At 39.4% G+C, this 23,176-nt stretch overlaps 1 protein-coding gene across 5 annotated transcripts; it reads right to left on the bottom strand.

Moving 5' to 3' along the window:
* Window positions 1-34: 34 nt before the first annotated feature.
* On the bottom strand, window positions 35-22,868 carry LOC141387011 (opioid-binding protein/cell adhesion molecule homolog). 5 transcript variants are annotated; one of them, XM_073956016.1, is made up of 9 exons: window positions 22,802-22,868; window positions 22,452-22,719; window positions 21,748-21,897; window positions 8,277-8,486; window positions 7,779-8,101; window positions 6,288-6,683; window positions 6,068-6,229; window positions 5,794-5,977; window positions 35-405 (listed from the first exon to the last, which is right to left on the bottom strand). In XM_073956016.1, the coding sequence occupies exons 3-9, from the start codon at window positions 21,836-21,838 to the stop codon at window positions 236-238; spliced, it is 1,536 nt and encodes a 511-aa protein (XP_073812117.1). In that variant the 5' UTR covers window positions 21,839-21,897; window positions 22,452-22,719; window positions 22,802-22,868; the 3' UTR covers window positions 35-235. The 5 variants fall into 5 exon arrangements, with proteins under 5 accessions (XP_073812117.1, XP_073812118.1, XP_073812120.1 ...); XM_073956017.1 differs by lacking the exon at window positions 22,802-22,868 and having other exon boundaries at window positions 22,150-22,595; XM_073956019.1 differs by lacking the exon at window positions 22,802-22,868 and having other exon boundaries at window positions 22,155-22,595.
* Between the last annotated feature and the right edge of the window lie 308 nt (window positions 22,869-23,176).

The following is a 23,176-nucleotide window of genomic DNA, read 5'->3' as shown; positions in this document are numbered from 1 at the left end:
ACACTTTGAAAGCTCAACAAAACTATCAGCATCATTTGTTTGTTGTTGTTATTGTTATTCTTAAATATAGGTATTTATTATTAATCCTATTCACAATCTTTTCTTTATTCAATTTGCACTAATTATTATTTTGTGTGTATTTGGTTTATATATTAAATGTCTATTTTGTTGTTGTTGTTGTTTGTTCTTCGAAAATCTTCTTTCTCCTCTCTCTCTCTCAGTGTACTATTTTCGTTTAATGTCGCGTAATAAGCCTAAATAGCGTTGTAGTAATAATTAGCAGCAGTCCATAGAGGGATAGATGACACCTCGTTGAGGCAGATGATTTTTGTTCTTTGGCTCCTCCGCCAAAACCGGCGATGACCACATTTTCATTGTCATCGACAATGTCCATTTCATTGTTATCTAAAAAAAGAAATATTTTCATTATATTTCAAAGAAAATATGTATAAATTTCCAATAAAATTCCTATTCAGCCAGGCTGCATACAAATTTCTGTCAGAAATCCCGATTAAGCTAGGCTGAATGGAAGTTTACCTTTAGAAACCTCTATTCAGCCAGGCTGAATTAAAGTTTACTTATGGAAACCTCTATTCAGCCAGGCTGAACGGAAGTTTACCTATGGAAACCTCTATTCAGTTAGGCTGAATTGAAGTTAACATATAGAAACCTCTATTCAGCCAGGCTGAATTGAAGTTAACCTATGGAAACCTCTATTCAGCCAGGCTAGAAAACTCTAACCTATGGAAAACTCTATTCAGCCAGGCTGAATTGAAGTTAACCTATGGAAACCTCTATTCAGCCAGGCTGAATTGAAGTTTACCTATGGAAACCTCTATTCAGCCAGGCTGAATTGAAGTTTACGTACGGAAACCTCTATTCAGCCAGGCTGAATTAAAGTTTACCTATGGAAACCCCTATTCAGCCAGGCTGAATTAAAATTTACATATGGAAACCTTTATTCAGCCAGATTAAATGGAAGTCTACCTATGGAAACATCTATTCAGCCAGGTTGAATGGAAGTTTTCCAATGGATATCTTTATTCACCCAGGCTGAATTGAAGTTTACCTATGGAAACCTCTATTCAGCTAGACTGAATTGAAGTTTACCTATGGAGACCTCTAATCAGCCAGGCTGAATTGAAGTTTACCTATGGAAACTTCTATTCAGCCAGGCTTAATTGAAGTTTACCTATGGAAACTTCTATTCAGCCAGGCTGAATTGAAGTTTACCTTTGTAAACCTCTATTCAGCTAGGCTGAATTGAAGTTTACCTATGGAAACCTCTATTCAGCTAGGCTGAATTGAAGTTTACCTATGGAAACCTCTATTCAGCCAGGCTGAATTGAAGTTTACCTGTGGAAGCCTCTATTCAGCCAGGCTGAATTGAAGTTTACCTATGGAAATCCCATATTCAGCCCGGCTGAATTGAAGTTTACCTATGGAAACCTCTATTCAGCCCGGCTGAATTGAAGTTTACCTATGGAAACCTCTATTCAGCCCGGCTGAATTGAAGTTTACCTATGGAAACCTCTATTCAGCCCGGCTGAATTGAAGTTTACCTATGGAAACCTCTATTCAGCCCGGCTGAATTGAAGTTTACCTATGGAAACCTCTATTCAGCCCGGCTGAATTGAAGTTTACCTATGGAAACCTCTATTCAGCCCGGCTGAATTGAAGTTTACCTATGGAAACCTCTATTCAGCCCGACTGAATTGAAGTTTACCTATGGAAACCTCTATTCAGCCCGGCTGAATTGAAGTTTACCTATGGAAACCTCTATGCAGCCCGGCTGAATTAAAGTTTACCTATGGAAACCTCTATTCAGCCAGGCTGCATGGAAGTTTACCTATGGAAACCTCTATTCAGCCAGGCTGAATGGAAGTTTTCCTATGGAAACTTTTATTCAGCCAGGCTGAATTGAAGTTTACCTATGGAAACTTCTATTCAGCCAGGCTGAATTGAAGTTTACCTATGGAAACTTCTATTCAGCCAGGCTGAATTGAAGTTTACCTATGGAAACTTCTATTCAGCCAGGCTGAATTGAAGTTTACCTATGGAAACTTCTATTCAGCCAGGCTGAATTGATGTTTACCTATAGAAACTTCTATTCAGCCAGGCTGAATTGAAGTTTACCTATGGAAACTTCTATTCAGCCAGGCTGAATTGAAGTTTACCTATGGAAACTTCTATTCAGCCAGGCTGAATTGAAGTTTACCTATGGAAACTTCTATTCAGCCAGGCTGAATTGAAGTTTACCTATGGAAACTTCTATTCAGCCAGGCTGAATTGAAGTTTACCTATGGAAACTTCTATTCAGCCAGGCTGAATTTCCTATGGAAACCTGTATTCAGCCAGGCTAAATAGAAGTTTTCCTATGGAAACCTGTATTCAGCCAGGCTGAATAGAAGTTTTCCTATGGAAACCTCTATACAGCCAGGCTGAATTGAAGTTTACCTATGGAAACCTCTATTCAGCCAGGCTGAATTGAAGTTTACCTATGGAAACCTCTATTCAGCCAGGCTGAATTGAAGTTTACCTATGGAAACCTCTATTCAGCCAGGCTGAATTTAAGTTTACCTATGGAAACCTCTATTTAGCCAGGCTGAATTGAAGTTTTCCTATGGAAACCTCTATTCAGCCAGGCTGAATTAAAGTTTTCCTATGGAAACCTCTATTCAGTCAGGCTGAATAAAAGTTTTCCTGTGGAAACCTCTATTCAGCCAGGCTGAATTGAAGTTTTCCTATGGAAACCTCTATTCAGCCAGGCTGAATTGAAGTTTTCCTATGGAAACCTCTATTCAGCAAGGCTGAATTGAAGTTTTCCTATGGAAACCTCTATTCCGCCAGGCTGAATTGAACTTTACCTATGGAAACCTCTGTTCAGCCCGGCTGAATTGAAGTTTACCTATGGAAACCTCTATTCAGCCCGGCTGAATTGAAGTTTACCTATGGAAACCTCTATTCAGCCCGGCTGAATTGAAGTTTACCTATGGAAACCTCTATTCAGCCCGGCTGAATTGAAGTTTACCTATGGAAACCTCTATTCAGCCCGGCTGAATTGAAGTTTACCTATGGAAACCTCTATTCAGCCCGGCTGAATTGAAGTTTACCTATGGAAATATGTATTCAGCCAGGCTGAGTAGAAGTTTTCCTTTGGAAACCTGTATTCGGCCAGGCTGAATTGAAGTTTACCTGTGGAAACCTGTATTCAGCCAGGCTGAATAGAAGTTTTCCTATGGAAACCTGTATTCAGCCAGGCTGAATAGAAGTTTTCCTATGGAAACCTGTGTTCAGCCAGGCTGAATAGAAGTTTTCCTATGGAAACCTGTATCAGCCAGGCTGAATAGAAGTTTTCCTATGGAAACCTCTATTTAGGCCGGCTGAATTGAAGTTTACCTATGGAAACCTCTTTTCAGCACGGCTGAATTGAAGTTTACCTATGGAAACCTCTATTCAGCCCGGCTGAATTGAAGTTTACCTATGGAAACCTCTATTCAGCAAGGCTTAATTGAAGTTTACCTATGGGAACTTCTATTCAGCAAGGCTTAATTGAAGTTTATCTATGGAAACCTCTATTCAGCCAGGCTGAATTGAAGTTTACCTATGGAAACCTCTATTCAGCTAGGCTGCATTGATGTTTACCTATGGAAATTTCTATCCAGCAAGGCTTAATTGAAGCTTATCTGTGGAAACCTCTATTCACGCAGGCTGAATTGAAGTTTACTTATTGCAACCTCTATTCAGCTAGACTGAATTGAAGTTTACCTTGGGGAATCCCCTATTCAGCCAGGCTGAATTGAAGTTTAACTATGGAAACCTGTATTCAGCCAGGCTGAATTGAAGTTTACATGTGGAAACCTGTATTCAGCCAGGCTGAACAGAAGTTTTCCTATGGAAACCTGTATTCAGCCAGGCTGAATTGAAGTTTACCTATGGAAATATGTATTGAAGTTTACCTGTGGAAACCTGCATTCAGCCAGGCTGAATAGAAGTTTTCCTATGGAAACCTGTATTCAGCCAGGCTGAATAGAAGTTTTCCTATGGAAACCTGTGTTCAGCCAGGCTGAATAGAAGTTTTCCTATGGAAACCTGTATTCAGCCAGGCTGAATAGAAGTTTTCCTATGGAAACCTCTATTTAGGCCGGCTGAATTGAAGTTTACCTATGGAAACATCTTTTCAGCCCGGCTGAATTGAAGTTTACCAATGGAGACCTCTATTCAGCCCGGCTGAATTGAAGTTTACCTATGGAAACCTCTATTCAGCCCGGCTGAATTGAAGTTTACCTATGGAAACCTCTTTTCAGCAAGGCTTAATTGAAGTTTATCTATGGAAACCTCTATTCAGCCAGGCTGAATTGAAGTTTACCTATGGGAACTTCTATTCAGCAAGGCTTAATTGAAGCTTATCTGTGGAAACCTCTATTCACGCAGGCTGAATTGAAGTTTACTTATTGAAACCTCTATTCAGCTAGACTGAATTGAAGTTTACCTAGGGGAATCCCCTATTCAGCCAGGCTGAATTGAAGTTTAACTATGGAAACCTGTATTCAGCCAGGCTGAATTGAAGTTTACATGTGGAAACCTGTATTCAGCCAGGCTGAATAGAAGTTTTCCTATGGAAACCTGTATTCAGCCAGGCTGAATAGAAGTTTTCCTATGGAAACCTGTATTCAGCCAGGCAGAATAGAAGTTTTCCTATGGAAACCTGTGTTCAGCCAGGCTGAGTAGAAGTTTTCCTATGGAAACCTGTATTCAGCCAGGGTGAATAGAAGTTTTCCTATGGAAACCTGTATTCAGCCAGGCTGAATAGAAGTTTTCCTATGGAAACCTGTGTTCAGCCAGGCTGAATAGAAGTTTGCCTATGGAAACCTGTGTTCAGCCAGGCTGAATAGAAGTTTTCTTATGGAAACCTGTATTCAGCCCGGCTGAATTGAAGTTTACCTTTGGAAACCTCTATTCAGCCCGGCTGAATTGAAGTTTACCTATGGAAACCTCTATTCAGCTCGGCTGAATTGAAGTTTACCTATGGAAACATCTATTCAGCCCGGCTGAATTGAAGTTTACCTATGGAAACCTCTATTCAGCCCGGCTGAATTGAAGTTTACCTATGGAAACCTCTATTCAGCCCGGCTGAATTGAAGTTTACCTATGGAAACCTCTATTCAGCCCGGCTGAATTGAAGTTTACCTATGGAAACCTCTATTCAGCCCGGCTGAATTGGAGTTTACCTATGGAAACCTCTATTCAGCCCGGCTGAATTGGAGTTTACCTATGGAAACCTCTATTCAGCCCGGCTGAATTGGAGTTTACCTATGGAAACCTCTATTCAGCCCGGCTGAATTGAAGTTTACCTATGGAAACCTCTATTCAGAAAGGCTGAATTAAAGTTTTGATATGGTAACCTCTATTCAGAAAGGCTGAATTGAAGTTAACCTATGGAAACCTCTATTCAGCCAGGCTGAATTAAAGTTTACCTATGGAAACATTTATTCAGCCAGGCTGAGTTGAAGTTAACATATGGAAACCTCTATTCAGCCAGGCTGAGTTGAAGTTTACCTATGGAAACCTCTATTCAGCCCGGCTCTATTGAAGTTTACCTATGGAAACCTCTATTCAGCCCGGCTGAATTGAAGTTTACCTATGGAAACCCTTATTCAGCCAGGCTGAATTGCACATTTCCTATGGAAACCCTTATTCAGCCAGGCTGAATTGCAAATTTCCTACCGAAATCCCTATTCAGCCTGGCTGAAGTACAAATTTACTATTGAACTATGATATTTGGACCCTTACCTTCACTCTCCTCTCTTATGGTGAAGATATACGGCGCTGAAAACTTCGACCAGCCCATTGTGTTTTTGGTTTTCATCCTTGTCTGCCATTCACCAGGCAGTAGTTCCATTTCATGGGTAACCTTCCAAATACCTTCCTCATGACGATGTGTATGCAGTACTGTGGTGGTACTCCAGGTGTAGGCCTTCAAGATAAAGAAAACTTTAAAGATATATTTGTATTTTTATAAGAAGAGCAAGGGAACAATGAAAGCGTTCTATTCGGAAGTACCTACCCCAGTCATTTTGTAATCGAGCACAGCTTCCGACAGAGGTTGAAGACTGCGCACCAACCAATACAGGGTAACAACATTTCCCTTGATTTCCACATTTTCAAATTGACCCTTCTCAGGTTCCAACATCAGGTGGACCTTCATTTCACTGGAACCTAAAGAGTTCTGCAAAAATAAATTACATGAGTGGTCGTTCATGGTGGCGTATGATACCTCAACATACCTCAGCTTGACACTTATATTCACCCAAATCATCGGTAGTCACATCCCGAACAGTCAACGTGCTACGATTGAAATGTTGTTCTGGGGCATAGCTCATCAGGTGCTTCTCCGATAAACTTAGGTATTGATTGTTTTTCAACCACCGTGTCACTGCTATGGGATAACTGCGATAATCACAATACAATTCAGCTGTACCACCAATCTCGGTATTGATGTGATGCCGATGTGTGGAGACTTTGGGAGCATAGTGGACAATAACCTCAAATCTGCCGTGTTTGGGTGTCGCTGAACCATCATCATCCATACACTGATATATACCGGCATGATGTTCATCAACGGGATCAATATAAATGGCATTTTCATCAACCTCAAGTTCAGCATCTGATGAACGGCGATTCTATAAGAGAAGAGAAGCGAAAAATTTGAGGTTTCCATAGGTAAACTGCAATTCTGCCTGGCTGAATAGAGGTTTCCATAGGCAAACTTCAATTCAGCCTGGCTGAATAGAGGTTTCCATAGGAAAACTTCAATTCAGCCTGGCTGAATAGAGGTTTCCATAGGCAAACTTCAATTCAGCCTGGCTGAATAGAGGTTTCCATAGGCAAACTTCAATTCAGCCAGGCTGAATAGAGGTTTAAATAGGCAAACTTCAATTCAGCCTGGCTGAATAGAGGTTTCAATAGGCAAACTTCAATTCAGCCTGGCTGAATAGAGGTTTCCATAGGTAAACTTCAATTCAGCCTGGCTGAATAGAGGGTTCCATAGGTAAACTTTAATTCAGCCTGGCGGAATAGAGATTTCCATAGGAAATCTGCAATTCAGCCTGGCTGAATAGAGGTTTCCATAGGAAATCTGCAATTCAGCCTGGCTGAATAGAGGTTTCCATTGGTAAACTTCAATTCAGCCTGGCTGAATAGAGGTTTCCATTGGTAAACTTCAATTCAGCCTGGCTGAATAGAGGTTTCCATAGGTAAACTTCAATTCAGCCTGGCTGAATAGAGGTTTCCATAGGTAAACTTCAATTCAGCCTGGCTGAATAGAGGTTTCCATAGGTAAACTTCAATTCAGCCTGGCTGAATAGAGGTTTCCATAGGTAAACTTCAATTCAGCCTGGCTGAATAGAGGTTTCCATAGGTAAACTTCAATTCAGCCTGGCTGAATAGAGGTTTCCATAGGTAAACTTCAATTCAGCCTGACTGAATAGAGGTTTCCATAGGTAAACTTCAATTCAGCCTGACTGAATAGAGGTTTCCATAGGTAAACTTCAATTCAGCCTGGCTGAATAGAGGTTTCCATAGGTAAACTGCAATTCAGCCTGGCTGAATAGAGGTTTCCATAGGTAAACTGCAATTCAGCCTGGCTGAATATAGGTTTCCATAGGTAAGTTGCAATTCAGCCTGGCTGAATAGAGGTTTCCATAGGTAAACTGCATTTCAAACTGGCTGAATAGAGGTGTAATATTTCGTTTCAGATTTTTTCTTCTTCCACTCACATTCAAAAACCATTTAATATTGGTCCCCTCTCCGCCCGAACTTCTACACTCACAAACATGAGATTCACCCTGGCGATAGACAATGCTGCGATCCAAGACATCGCGACCATCACAGCGTATGCTAAATGCCTTCTCAACTGTCAACACAATGTTTTGGGTAATATTTTGTGGCAGAACGGTGCAAAAATAATTGCCATCATCATCCGGTTGGGCAGTTCGCAAGACAATTGAATTATTTTTTAAGGCTTCGAAACGGTCGTTCATTGAGTGTTGGCCATTTACGATGACAGTTTGATCCTTATACCAGATGACGACATTGTTTGCTATCGATTAGATAAGAGGACAGGCACACCAAAAATAAATAATAAAGGGAAATGAATAAATTTCACGCGTAGGGGTTATCAAACCTTATTGCTCGCTATCAGTTAGCAAACAGTAAAAAGCTTTGCCCATTTGCCGATAAACGCGTTGTTGTTGATTGGGTTTTTGGTTACTCACCGTGAAAGTTCTTGACGTCACAATTCATTAGAACATCCGCATTTGGTTGTGCTGAAATTTCAATTTCCGCTCTTTCAAAGTAAGGTTGCTCCACAAACGTTGTATCCAATTCAATTAAAGGCTCCGGCCCACCACTCGATGTCTCCACATCATCATAATAATCCTCATAGTAGAGGTTCCGGTCATAGTCGGGCAGGGCCAGACATGGTGCTTAAAGGATTCGATTTAAGGTTAAGATTTTTGGGGTTAATACTGAAGTTTTGCCATTTAGCAAAAACAACAACAAAAACAAAGACAAATGGCGGGCGAAAAAGAAGAGAAAAAAGAAACGAATATTTTGATTTTATTATGAGTATGAAATGAATGATGATTTAATGAGGGGGGAGATGGGGAGGGTAAGGGAAATGTGTAAATGTGTGTTTGTATGGGTGCGGGTGACATTAACAAAAACAGTGGCCATTACAAAGGTGTTCTCTTGCATAGGAAAAAAAGAATGAAAGGAGCCTTTCTGAAAAAAAGGGTGCTTCTATCGAGCATTTCCGAAAAGAAGAGTGCTTCAATCTAGCTTCTGGAAGAAAGGGTGCTTCAACCGAGCCATTCTGAAAGAAAGGGTGCTTCTGTGGTTAAATCATCTGAAGAGTTGCAACATTGAAGTCGGTATAAGTGAAGAGGACAGTTTGTCGAGCACCCCGACAGTGACAGGACGAAGAGGAGAGTATTACGTCGCATCAGATCTCTTCCTGCCGAGGAGGAACCACAGTTTACAATGGATGATGTTGCCAATGCCATCAGGAACGCTAAATCATCCAAAGCGTTGGGCCCTGATGGAATCTCCATGGTAATGCTGAAGCAGCTGGATGAGCTGGGAGTAGAGTATCTCACTAAAGTTCTCAACTTGTCGCTAGTCACCCTCATTGTTCCTGAAGTCTGGAAAATGGGCAAAAGTGAATCGTACAGGCCGATTTCGCTTTTGTCGCCCGTAGCAAAGACCCTTCATGCCTTAGTCCTCCCCAGTATCAGAAATAGCTATAAAGTTGCCGATCATCAGCATGGATTCCGTAAGCAGCACAGCACGACAACAGCGCTGCACGCCATCTCCACACATATTTGTCAAGGACTCAACCAGAGACCGCCGTATGATAGAACAGTGATGGTGGCGCTTGACGTATCAAAAGCCTTTGATACAGTCAGGCACTCCACGCTGTTTGAGGACATTGAGCAGACAACCCTCCGGCCAAGCTTTAAACGTTGGAGAGTCAACTATAGCTTCGTTCCCGTACTTTTTAATAGTAAAACTTTTTAATAGACAACTGTAAAAAAATTATTCTCACATAAAAGTTTTTTGAAATAGTTCGGGAACGGGAAAATGGAAAATACGTCAAAAAAAAAACTGGAACAAATGGCAAAGTCAGCGTATAAGCCAATCAGACGCCGGCAACCACTTTAATATTTTTTTACACGAGTAAAATGTTTTTTAAAGAGAGCGTCATTTAGCGCCATTTTTGTTTAAAGAGAAGTGGACATTTTAAACTTTTTTGTGTACGGGAACGCTTTTTCGCGTAAAATGTGAAAAATTTTAAAAACTTTTTAGTTCTGGAACAAAGCTTATATGTGTGGACCCCAGCCGTGCGTGGAACTCAGGAACAAGAAGTCCAAACCCCATAGAGTCAAACAGGGAGTTCCCCAAGGTGGGGTGATATCTCCTGAACTGTTTAACCTCTACTTCTCCTGTATTCCACCCCCTCGAGACGGCATCGAGATCGTAACGTATGCGGATGATTGTACGACCCTGGCGTCAGGTACCTTCCCCGATAACATCTGTGAGAGACTGAACTCCTATTTAACCGATCTTACCTTTTTCCATTCGAGGAATATGCAGATTTCCCCCACAAAATCTACAGCCACTCTGTTCACCACATGGACAGCGCAGTTTAGAAGAGAATTGAATGTAGCAGAATTCCGACCATAAACTGCCCCAAAATTTTAGGGGTCACATTCGACATTACTTTCAAGACGTGCGCGCACGCCACAGCTATCTGCCCTAGCAGGCAGCACTTGGGGAGCAGATAAAGAAACCTTGTTGACCACATATAACGCGATAGGTCGGTCTGTAGTAAGCTATGCGGCTCCAATGTGGTCCCCGGGATTATGTGATACGAATTGGAAAAAGATTCAAACTTGTCAGAATGCCGCCCTGAGAACAGCAACAGGGCGCCTCCTCAATTCTTCAGTGGACCATCCCAATCACCATCTGCTGGCTAGGCCCAACACATTCAGGCATATCAGGAAATATATTCAAGGGATATCCTCCAACATTATAGGAGAGAACCCCTAAAACAACAGGCATATCAAGTAGGTTTAAGTAGTTGTTTTGGCTCAATTACGCTCGGGATATTGCAGTCGCCTAAATTCTTATTGGGCGGAAATCGACCGCACCGTGCAAGACATGTGGAAGGGCCCGCACGACACAAAACACCTTTTCAACTGTCCCGCCAAACTTGCCAAACCTACTCATCTAACTCCATTGGATCTGTGGTTACATCCCATCGAAGCTGCCACTTTCCTTGAACTGGAGATACACCCAGAGCCAGATTGAACAGAAGAACGAACATATAATAAACACTGTTGCAACAACAACAACAACACCTTCCAATATTTTGATTTATTTTTTGATTTCCTTAGTTTAGTTTACTATAGAATCCCATATAGAAATTAACAATCGGTGATAAAAAATGGGGGTTTTGGCCAGGAAAATCGATTTCTGACCACTGTGTGTCGAGACTTTCTGAAAGAAAGGGTGTCCTATCAGAAAGAAAGGGTGCTTCTATACAACCTTTCAAAAAACGTCTCTCTGACAGAAAGTGTGCTTCTATAGACCATTTCTCTAAGAAAGGGTGCTTCTATAGACTCTTTCTCTAAGAAAGGGTGCTTCCATAGACCCTTTCTCTAAGAATGGGTGCTTCCATAGACCTTTTTTGTCTAAGAAATGGTGCTTCCATAGACCCTTTCTCTAAGAAAGGGTGCTTCCATAGATTTTTTTCTAGGAAAGGGTGCTTCTATAGACCCTTTCTCTAAGAAAGGGTGCTTCCATAGATTTTTTTCTAGGAAAGGGTGCTTCTATAGACCCTTTCTCTAAGAAAGTGTGCTTCTATAGACCCTTCCTCTAAGAAAGGGTGCTTCTATAGACCCTTTATCTAAGAAAGGGTGCTTCCATAGACCCTTTCTCTAAGATAGGGTGCTTCTATAGACCCTTTCTCTAAGAAGACCCTTTCTCTAAGAAAGGGTGCTTCTATAGACCCTTTCTCTAAGAAGACCCTTTCTCTAAGAAAGGGTGCTTCTATAGACCCTTTCTCTAAGAAGACCCTTTCTCTAAGAAAGGGTGCTTCTATAGACCCTTTCTCTAAGAAAGGGTGCTTCTATAGACCCTTTCTCTAAGAAAGGGTGCTTCTATAGACCCTTTCTCTAAGAAAGGGTGCTTCTATAGACCCTTTCTCTAAGAAAGGGTGCTTCTATAGACCCTTTCTCTAAGAAAGGGTGCTTCTATAGACCCGTTCTCTAAGAAAGGGTGCTTCTATAGACCCTTTCTCTAAGAAAGGGTGCTTCTATAGACCCTTTCTCTAAGAAAGGGTGCTTCTATAGACTCTTTCTCTAAGAAAGGGTGCTTCTATAGACCCTTTCTCTAAGAAAGGGTGCTTCTATAGACTCTTTTCTAAGAAAGGGTGCTTCCATAGACCCTTTCTGTAAGAAAGGGTGCTTCAAAACGCCCTTTTTCTAAGAAAGGGTGCTTCAATACGCCCTTTTTCTAAGAAAGGGTGCTTCAATACACCCTTTCTCCTAGAAAGGGTGCTTCTCTACGACCCTTTCTCTAAGAAAGGGTGCTTCTATAGACTCTTTCTCTAAGAAAGGGTGCTTCTATAGACCCTTTCTCTAAGAAAGGGTGCTTCTATAGACTCTTTTCTAAGAAAGGGTGCTTCCATAGACCCTTTCTGTAAGAAAGGGTGCTTCAAAACGCCCTTTTTCTAAGAAAGGGTGCTTCAATACGCCCTTTTTCTAAGAAAGGGTGCTTCAATACACCCTTTCTCCTAGAAAGGGTGCTTCAATACACCCTTTCTCTACGAAAGGGTGCTTCAATACACCCTTTCTCTACGAAAGGGTGCTTCAATACACCCTTTCTCTACGAAAGGGTGCTTCAATACACCCTTTCTCTACGAAAGGGTGCTTCAATACACCCTTTCTCTACGAAAGGGTGCTTCAATACACCCTTTCTCTAAGAAAGGGTGCTTCAATACACCCTTTCTCTAAGAAAGGGCGCTTCAATACACCCTTTCTCTAAGAAAGGGTGCTTCAATACACCCTTTCTCTAAGAAAGGGTACTTCAATACACCCTTTCTCTAAGAAAGGGTACTTCAATACACCCTTTCTCTAAGAAAGGGTGCTTCAATACACCCTTTCTCTAAGAAAGGGTACTTCAATACACCCTTTCTCTAAGAAAGGGTACTTCAATACACCCTTTCTCTAAGAAAGGGTTCTTCAATACACCTTTTCTCTAAGAAAGGGTGCTCCAATACACCCTTTCTCTAAGAAAGGGTACTTCAATACACCCTTTCTCTAAGAAAGGGTACTTCAATACACCCTTTCTCTAAGAAAGGGTTCTTCAATACACCCTTTCTCTAAGAATGGGTGCTTCAATTCACCCTTTCTCTAAGAAAGGGTACTTCAATACACCCTTTCTCTAAGAAAGGGTGCTTCAATACACCCTTTCTCTAAGAAAGGGTGCTTCAATACACCCTTTCTCTAAGAAAGGGTGCTTCAATACACCCTTTCTCTAAGAAAGGGTGCTTCAATACACCCTTTCTCTAAGAAAGGGTGCTTCAATACACCCTTTCTCTAAGAAAGGGTGCTTCAATACACCCTTTCTCTAAGAAAGGGTGCTTCAATACACCCTTTCTCTAAGAAAGGGTACTTCAATACACCCTTTCTCTAAGAAAGGGTACTTCAATACACCCTTTCTCTAAGAAAGGGTGCTTCAAGACACCCTTTCTCTAAAAAAGGGTGCTTCAATACACCCTTTCTCTAAGAAAGAGTGCTTCAATACACCCTTTCTCTAAGAAAGAGTGCTTCAATACACCCTTTCTCTAAGAAAGGCTGCTTCAATACACCCTTTCTCTATGAAAGGGTGCTTCAATACAACCTTTCTCTAAGAAAGGCTGCTTCAATACACCCTTTCTCTAAGAAAGGCTGCTTCAATACACCCTTTCTCTAAGAAAGGGTGCTTCAATACACACTTTCTCTAAGAAAGGCTGCTTCAATACACCCTTTCTCTAAGAAAGAGTGCTTCAATACAACCTTTCTCTAAAAAAGGGTGCTTCAATACACCCTTTCTCTAAGAAAGGCTGCTTCAATACACCCTTTCTCTAAGAAAGGCTGCTTCAATACACCCTTTCTCTAAGAAAGGGTGCTTCAATATACCCTTTCTCTAAGGGTGCTTCAATACACCCTTTCTTCTTTCTTTCTTTCTCTAAGAAAGGGTGCTTCAATACACCCTTTCTCTAAAAGAGGGTGCTTCAATACACCCTTTCTCTAAGAAAGGGTGCTTCAATACACCCTTTCTCTAAGAAAGGGTGCTTCAATACACACTTTCTCTAAGAAAGGCTGCTTCAATACACCCTTTCTCTAAGAAAGGGTGCTTCAATACACCCTTTCTCTAAGAAAGGGTGCTTCTATAGACCCTTTCTCTAAGAAAGGGTGCTTCAATACACCCTTTCTCTAAGAAAGGGTGCTTCAACACACCCCTTCTCTAAGAAAGGATGCTTCAATACACCCTTTCTCTAAGAAAGGGTGCTTCAATACATCCTTTCTCTAAGAAAGGGTGCTTCTATAGACCCTTTCTCTAAGAAAGGGTGCTTCAATACACCCCTTCTTTAAGAAAGGGTGCTTCTATAGACACTTTCTCTAAGAAAGGGTGCTTCTATAGACCCTTTCTCTAAGAAAGGGCGTTTCTAGAGACCCTTTCTCTAAGAAAGGGTGTTTCTAGAGACCCTTTCTCTAAGAAAGGGTGCTTCAATACACCCTTTCTCTGTGAAAGGGTGCTTCAATACACCCTTTCTCTAAGAAAGGGTGCTTCAATACACCCTTTCTCTAAGAAAGGGTGCTTCAATACACACTTTCTCTAAGAAAGGCTGCTTCAATACACCCTTTCTCTAAGAAAGGGTGCTTCAATACACCCTTTCTCTAAGAAAGGGTGCTTCTATAGACCCTTTCTCTAAGAAAGGGTGCTTCAATACACCCTTTCTCTAAGAAAGGGTGCTTCAACACACCCCTTCTCTAAGAAAGGATGCTTCAATACACCCTTTCTCTAAGAAAGGGTGCTTCAATACATCCTTTCTCTAAGAAAGGGTGCTTCAATACACCCTTTCTCTAAGAAAGGGTGCTTCAATACACCATTTCTCTAAGAAAGGGTGCTTCAATACACCCTTTCTCTAAGAAATTGTGCTTCAATACACCCTTTCTCTAAGAAAGGGTGCTTCAATACACCATTTCTCTAAGAAAGGGTGCTTCAATACACCCTTTCTCTAAGAAAGGGTGCTTCAATACACCCTTTCTCTAAGAAAGGGTGCTTCAATACACCCTTTCTCTAAGAAAGGGTGCTTCAATGCACCCTTTCTCTAAGAAAGGGTGCTTTAATACACCCTTTCTCTAAGAAAGGGTACTTCAATACACCCTTTCTCTAAGAAAGGGTGCTTCAATACACCCTTTCTCTAAGAAAGGGTGCTTCAATACCCCCTTTTTCTAAGAAAGGGTGCTTCAATACACCCTTTCTCTAAGAAAGGGTACTTCAATACACCCTTTCTCTAAGAAAGGGTGCTTCAATACACCCTTTCTCTAAGAAAGGGTGCTTCAATACACCCTTTCTCTAAGAAAGGGTGCTTCAATACACCCTTTCTCTAAAAAAGGGTGCTTCAATACACCCTTTCTCTAAGAAAGGGTGCTTCAATACACCCTTTCTCTAAGAAAGAATGCTTCTATAGACCCTTTCAATAAGAAAGGGTGCTTCCATAGATTTATTTTCTAAGAAAGGGTGCTACTGTAGACCCTTTTTCTTAGAAATGGTGCTTTTATAGACCCTTTCTCTAAGAAAGAGTACATCCATAGACCCTTTCTCTAGGAAAGGGTGCTTCTATAGACCCTTTGTCTAAGAAAGGGTACATCTATAGACCCTTTCACTAAGAAAGGGTACTTCTTTAGACCCTTTCTCTAAGAAAGTTTGCTTCCATAGATTGTTTCTAAGAAAGGGTGCTTTTGTAGACCCGTTCTCCCTGAAAGGGTGCTTCTGTAGACTGTTTCTCTAAAAAAGGGTGCTTCTATACACTCTTTCTCTAAGAAAGAATACTACTATAGACCATTTCTCTAAGGAAGGGTGCTTCTATACACTCTTCCTCTAAGAACGAGTTATTCTATACACTCTTCCTCTAAGAAAGGGTACTTCTATAGACCCTTTCTCTATGAATGGGTACATCCATAGACCCTTTCTCTAAAAAAAGGTGATTCTATAGGCCCTTTCTCTAAGAAAGGGTACTTCTATAGACCGTTTCTCTAAGAAAAGGTGCTTCCATAGACCCTTTATCTTAGAAAGGATTCTTCCCAAGACCTTTTCTCTAAGAAGGGGTGCTTCCATAGACCTTTCTCTAAGAAAGGTGCTTCTGTAGTTCCTTTCTCTAAGAAAGGTGCTTCTGTAGTTCCTTTCTGAAATAAAGGCAGATTGTAAAATTCCGTTCTGAAAGAAGGGGTACTTCTATAGTTCCCTTTCTGGAAGAAAGGATGTTTCTACGGTTCCCTTCTGAAAAAGGGTTGCCTCTATAAAAAGGCTGCTTCTATAGGTGTTTTTTAAAAGATAGTTCCTTTCTGCAAGAAAGGCTGCTGCTATAGCTCAATTTCTGTAAAAAGTGTGTTTCTATGATTCCTTTCTGAAAGAAAGGCTGCTTCTATAGTTCCTTTCAGAAAGAAAGGCTGCTTTTTAGGTGCTTTCTTAAAGAATTTGCTATTTTTCAATATATTTTAAATAACTTAAAATTAAATTTTCCTTTAGTTTCGTTGCTTAAGATGCGTTCATTAAAATCCAACTTAAAATCTTTCACTCCATGCAATCTCCTCCTCCACCTTTCTTTAGATATGCTATCTATTTTTATATATTTATATTCGACACTGCTTTTCTTTTGGTTTTCATTGTCAAGATACAGAACCAAATTCAAATTCAAGGTCGTCTTTGCCATTAGGCCGGCAAAGCCAACCAAAACTAGTCGGCCAGCGAACTAAAAAGTTGTGACATTTCGTGTGGGTTTATGGTACATACACACATTATTTGGGTAGGGTAGGTATGCGGGTAAACCTACTTTTTCATAGTTTTGTTTTTAATATTTTTGCCAAATTCAATATCAAAAATATAATATATAAAAAAATGTGAGTGCGATTGCATGTACATATGTCATAGGTAGATATATATGTATGGATGTGTCTGTGGATAAATATGACTGTACTTATCTAAGAACTCTTGAGGTAAGAAGTACATATATATTATAGTAAACGCTGAGCGATAGTTTCTTAAGAGACTCGCCTATGTTTTTACGTATGTATATATGCATGTATGTATGTTGTTGCTATTGACATAGAATAACAGATAATATGAATATTTATATAAAAACAAACGAGTTTTTAACTCTTATTCCCACTTGTGCTTGGTTTAAATTTACGAAATCCACTCGATTTCAACTGTCAAATCCATAGGTTAAACATCAAATGAAATCCAGATGAGATTTCATTTGACGTTTGAGCTATGGAATTGACAGTTGAAATCGAGTGGATTTCGTAAATGTAAACTTAGCATTGGATTCCTCGTGAAAACCCATGATTTACATTAGGCAATTGCCAGTTTGTCGATGAGAGAGGGTGTTGAGATGTAAAAGATTCCTATATACATCACTTCCCTTTCTTTTTCTATCTCTCTCTCCCTCTTAAATTGGCAATTGTCGCACAAAAAATTTTTAATATAAATTTTGAATTAATGTTCAAAATAAAATCGCCCCCCAAAGGGTTATCGATATCGATAACTTTTGTCAACATTTGTTCACTTATTATTTTCCGCTTTAAATTTAGCGATGTTTGTGGTTAACAGCAAACAAGTTACAGAATCCCCACTTATTAGTGATAACTTGATGTGTGGCCATGTAGCTTTAAAATGCAGACAGCTGTTAAACTATGTTTACATCAAACTAGAAGAACATTCATGAAATTCACATATAAATGGAATAAGTGGCATTTAAATAAAAAGACATTGATCGATTCGAAATATTTCCAATACTGGAGCCAAATTTTATTACAGATGTTCTACAGTTCGGCAACTTATGTTCTCAGTAGATTCTCAGAAGCAAATATTTGGTGCAGCTTATCAAACGGCTTTAGGCAAACATTTGGCAAACCATATGAAGCTTATCATTTTCTTATTTCAACAATCTGCAGGTATTTTGTTTATATGGTAATAAATGTTCCAAAAAAAATGTTGAACTTGAATTGTGTAAACAAAAGCCGTTACATATTTACATACTTATCTGTGATGAGTGATGTCATAATTTGTTGGCCCTGATTAACAAAAAAATGTTCATTGGCTCTTAATACCAATGCGAGGAGGTAGAAACATCTGTTTTCTTCCTCTTCTTCGTCTTCCCAATTGTTCTTATTGTTTAACTTGGTTTTGTTAAGTGTAGTAGAATAACAAAAAAACATATCAGCGATATAAGTGCCTCTAAAAGTATAACAACAATATTTAATATTTATTGTTGTTGTTGCTGTTGTTCTTTTTTGTTGTTATTATGTTGATATAAGAACAGCAGTTTTTTTAACTTGTTGCTATTATTGTTGGCCTAAATGTCCGTATGTACTCATTATGTTCGCGCAAGGGAGATATAGACCTGGTTGGAGTGTAGGGAACCTCTACTTGAAAAACACAAAATTCATATTTAGTGGAGTGGAGAACCGGATAAGCTTTAACTGTGATAAGATAACACACAACTAATTGTACGGATGTGCTTCTGTCTGTGTGTGTGGTTGTGAGTGCGTAAGTGTATGGTTATGCGGAAAAAAGCTACAATGTTCCCTATCTTCCCTTGAATGTTTTGTTCTATTTTTTATGTAATTTTTCTTATTATTTTACTTTTAGTTTTGTACAAAATGTTTGTTGTAATGAAAACTGAAAGTGTTTTAGTATTGTTTTGCTGTTTTTTTTTTTGTTTTGCTTTCTATTGTTGGCGCGGCATTGTTGATGTAAAAGTCAAAACAGCAACCGACAATATTTCTATTTATTTTCTTTTTGCTGGTGAAGAGCGAAGAAAGGGTTGTAAGTACAGGAGAAAGAAAAGAAGAGTGAGTGGGCCGATCATTGTTGCCAAGCTGAATAAAAAATTTCCTATGGCAAGCACCATTGGGCCAGATTGAATAGCAAAATTTCATATGGAAATTAGTATTCAGCCAGGCTGAATAGAAAATTGCAAATTTTGCAAATGTTTGCTAATGGAAATTTTGTTATTCAGCTTGGCTGAATAAGGTTTTCCATAGGAAAATTGCAATTCAGCCTGGCTGAATAAGGTTTTCCATAGGAAAATTGCAATTCAGCCTGGCTGAATAAGGTTTTCCATAGGAAAATTGCAATTCAGCCTGGCTGAATAAGGTTTTCCATAGGAAAATTGCAATTCAGCCTGGCTGAATAAGGTTTTCCATAGGAAAATTGCAATTCAGCCTGGCTGAATAAGGTTTTCCATAGGAAAATTGCAATTCAGCCTGGCTGAATAAGGTTTTCCATAGGAAAATTGCAATTCAGCCTGGCTGAATAAGGTTTTCCATAGGAAAATTGCAATTCAGCCTGGCTGAATAAGGTTTTCCATAGGAAAATTGCAATTCAGCCTGGCTGAATAAGGTTTTCCATAGGAAAATTGCAATTCAGCCTGGCTGAATAAGGATTTCCATAGGAAAATTGCAATTCAGCCTGGCTGAATAAGGTTTTCCATAGGAAAATTGCAATTCAGCCTGGCTGAATAAGGTTTTCCATAGGAAAATTGCAATTCAGCCTGGCTGAATAAGGTTTTCCATAGGAAAATTGCAATTCAGCCTGGCTGAATAAGGTTTTCCATAGGAAAATCGCAATTCAGCCTGGCTGAATAAGGTTTTCCATAGGAAAATTGCAATTCAGCCTGGCTGAATAAGGTTTTCCATAGGAAAATTGCAATTCAGCCTGGCTGAATAAGGTTTTCCATAGGAAAATTGCAATTCAGCCTGGCTGAATAAGGTTTTCCATAGGAAAATTGCAATTCAGCCTGGCTGAATAAGGTTTTCCATAGGAAAATTGCAATTCAGCCTGGCTGAATAAGGTTTTCCATAGGAAAATTGCAATTCAGCCTGGCTGAGTAAGGTTTTCCATAGGAAAATTGCAATTCAGCCTGGCTGGATAAGGGTTTTCATAGGAAACTTGCAATTCATCCTGACTGAATAAGGGTTTCCATAGGTAAATTGCAATTCAGCCTGGCTGAATAAGGTTTTCCATAGGAAAATTGCAATTCAGCCTGGCTGAATAAGGTTTTCCATAGGAAAATTGCAATTCAACCTACCTGAATAAGGCTTTCCATAGGAAAGTTGCAATACAACCTGGCTGAATAAGGTTTTCCATAGGAAAATTGCAATTCAACCTGGCTGAATAAGGTTTTCCAAGGAAAATTGCAATTCAGCCTGGCTGAATAGAGATTTCTATAGGAAATTTCCTATACAGCCTGGCTGAATAGAGATTTCTATAGGAAATCTTCGATTCAAAGCCAAATTTTATTACAGATAGAGAGATATAGAGATATAGAGATTTCTATAGGAAATCTTCGATTCAGCCTGGCTGAATAGAGATTTCTATAGGAAATATTCGATTCAGCCTGGCTGAATAGAGATTTCTATAGGAAATCTTCGATTCAGCCTGGCTGAATAGAGATTTCTATAGGAAATCTTCGATTCAGCCTGGCTGAATAGAGATTTCTATAGGAAATCTTCGATTCAGCCTGGCTGAATAGAGATTTCTATAGGAAATCTTCGATTCAGCCTGGCTGAATAGAGATTTCTATAGGAAATCTTCGATTCAGCCTGGCTGAATAGAGATTTCTATAGGAAATCTTCGATTCAGCCTGGCTGAATAGAGATTTCTATAGGAAATCTTCGATTCAGCCTGGCTGAATAGAGATTTCTATAGGAAATCTTCGATTCAGCCTGGCTGAATAGAGATTTCTATAGGAAATCTTCGATTCAGCCTGGCTGAATAGAGATTTCTATGGGAAATTTCCTATTTAGCCTGGCTGAATAGAGATTTCTATAGGAAATTTCCTATTCTCCCTGGCTGAATAGAGATTTCTATAGGAAATTTCCTATTCAGCCTGGCTGATTAGAGATTTCTATGGGAAATTTCCTATTTAGCCTGGCTGAATAGAGATTTTTGTAGGAAATTTCCTAATCAGCCTGGCTGAATAGAGATTTCTATAGGAAATCTTCGATTCAGCCTGGCTGAATAAGGTTTTCCATAAGAAAATTGCAATTCAGCCTGGCTGAATAAGGTTTTCCATAGGAAAATTGCAATTCAGCCTGGCTGAATAAGGTTTTCCATAGGAAAATTGCAATTCAGCCTGGCTGAATAAGGTTTTCCATAGGAAAATTGCAATTCAGCCTGGCTGAATAAGGTTTTCCATAGGAAAATTGCAATTCAGCCTGGCTGAATAAGGTTTTCCATAGGAAAATTGCAATTCAGCCTGGCTGAATAAGGTTTTCAATGGTAAAATTGCAATTCAGCCTGGCTGAATAAGGTTTTCCATAGGAAAATTGCAATTCAGCCTGGCTGAATAGGGTTTTCCATAGGAAAATTGCAATTCAGCCTGGCTGAATAGAGATTTCTATAGGAAATTTCCTTTTCAGCCTGGGTGAATAGAGATTTCTATAGGAAATTTCCTTGCTGAATAGGGATTTTTGTAGGATAACCTACCTTATGTGGCAACCCTGCACCTCTGATGATTTTCCAAGATGATATAATGTTTTTTTGCCATTCAGTGATGTTGTTGAGATGATGATTGCCAAAGTATACAAACCGAAAAGTGCCAGGATGATGAGTTCTTATGAGTGAGAAATGGTGTGTGCGTGAGCGTAGCGTGTGGCGTCTGTGTTGGTGTTCTAGATTTTCTCATAGATTGCAATGTTCTTTGCCATTGTTATTGTAATGCTGACTGACTGGCCTTTACAAGACCCCTACCACATGAGAGGCTACTTGTGGGTAAGAACAATGTGCGTTATGTGGTGGCGATTATGTGTCAGGGCGGGTGGGAGTGTATGTATGTGTGTGTGCGAGTGATATGGTGGACATGGTTATATCTTTAATTATGAACTTATGGCTAATTTTAACACTTACCATTGCTAATAAATCCTAAAACTAGGCAAATAAATAAGCTTAGAAACCAAGTTTGCATATTCAGTGTTGTTGTAGATGTATTGTGTGCCATATTTTTTTGATTTTTTTCTTATGATTATTTTGTTGCTTTTGGTTATGTGATTCTTTTTGCTAAAAAAAATGGAAAAATATATTTTTTGTAATTTTTTATTATATAAAAATTTTTATTAAATATTTTTCTATTGTAAATATTTTGTCGATTTTTCTGTTTCATTTGTATTTTTTATATATAAAAATGTGGTGTTTTATTTGCCCATAATTAACTAATTAATTTTGTATTATTTTCATGTTTTTGTTTATTTTTCACTACGAGCACCACTTATTTATTTAAAAAAAAAAAAAACAACAATAGGAACAACACACATTACACACATTCACACTCATGAAACTATTCACGATCTGTATGCAAATTATTTTCGCATTTGCTTTTCAAATTTAAATTTTTGTTTCGATGTCGTTACATTATCGATTGATCGCCGTCGTCAACATAGGCGAACGGACGGACGAGTGATAGCGCCACTGTCACCACTGTCGGTCCGTTATTTGCGGGATACTCATTATTTGCATTGTCAAGCGACGAAGTGTTGATGTTTTCTCTTTTTTTGAAAATTTTGAATGAAACAATTAATTTTTGTTTTTTTTTGCATTCGGAACCGACAACTCACGTATTCACTAATCCACTTTTTTGTGCCACTAAAAATCAACAAAAATGCATTTGAGCAGCACCTGAGAATCGTCTGAATTCTCGTTCAATGCGTTTTTCTATTCGTAATACTACTACTCGTCGTTTGCTCTAACAGAATTCAACTAAATTGTAATTGCGCCAATAAGGCGATTTAGAGTACTCCCACAGAGTGCTGTTGTGCTTTGGTAATAGTCGTCATATCTACATTTGTCCGTCTGTATGTATGTTTGTAGATACCACGTAGTACCCTAGTTGTAGATATGGGAATGAGAATGTAGAGTCAGTCAACACATAAGATCAGAGTGAAAATTGTTGGCTGTTAGTACATACTTGGCTGTTTAATATTTTTGTTGTTGTTTGTTTGTTTTTATCTCTACGACTGCCGGCTGACTGACTGGCAGCAGAAAAAGCTGCCAATATGGCCAGCAACATGTATCCAAGCGAATTTTTGCACAATTCCGTTCGGGTGGTTTTTTGAAAAAGGGGGTAGTACAGTGGAAATCAAAAGTGTGAGCGCACACTTGTGCTACATTTACATTAGCATTCAATAAAACGGAAATCTTCGATTTAGCGTGGCTGATATAGATTTCTATAGGAAATATTCAATTCAGCCTGGCTGAATAGAGATTTTTATAGGAAATTTCCAATTCAGCTTGGCTGAATAGAGCTTTCTATGGGGAATTTCCAATTCAGCCTGGCTGAATA

The sequence above is a fragment of the Musca autumnalis genome, unplaced genomic scaffold (assembly GCF_047663935.1).
Source record: "Musca autumnalis isolate F117 unplaced genomic scaffold, ASM4766393v1 scaffold_5, whole genome shotgun sequence".
Lineage (NCBI taxonomy): Eukaryota > Metazoa > Arthropoda > Insecta > Diptera > Muscidae > Musca > Musca autumnalis.
This window is presented reverse-complemented; position numbering and strand designations above follow the sequence as displayed.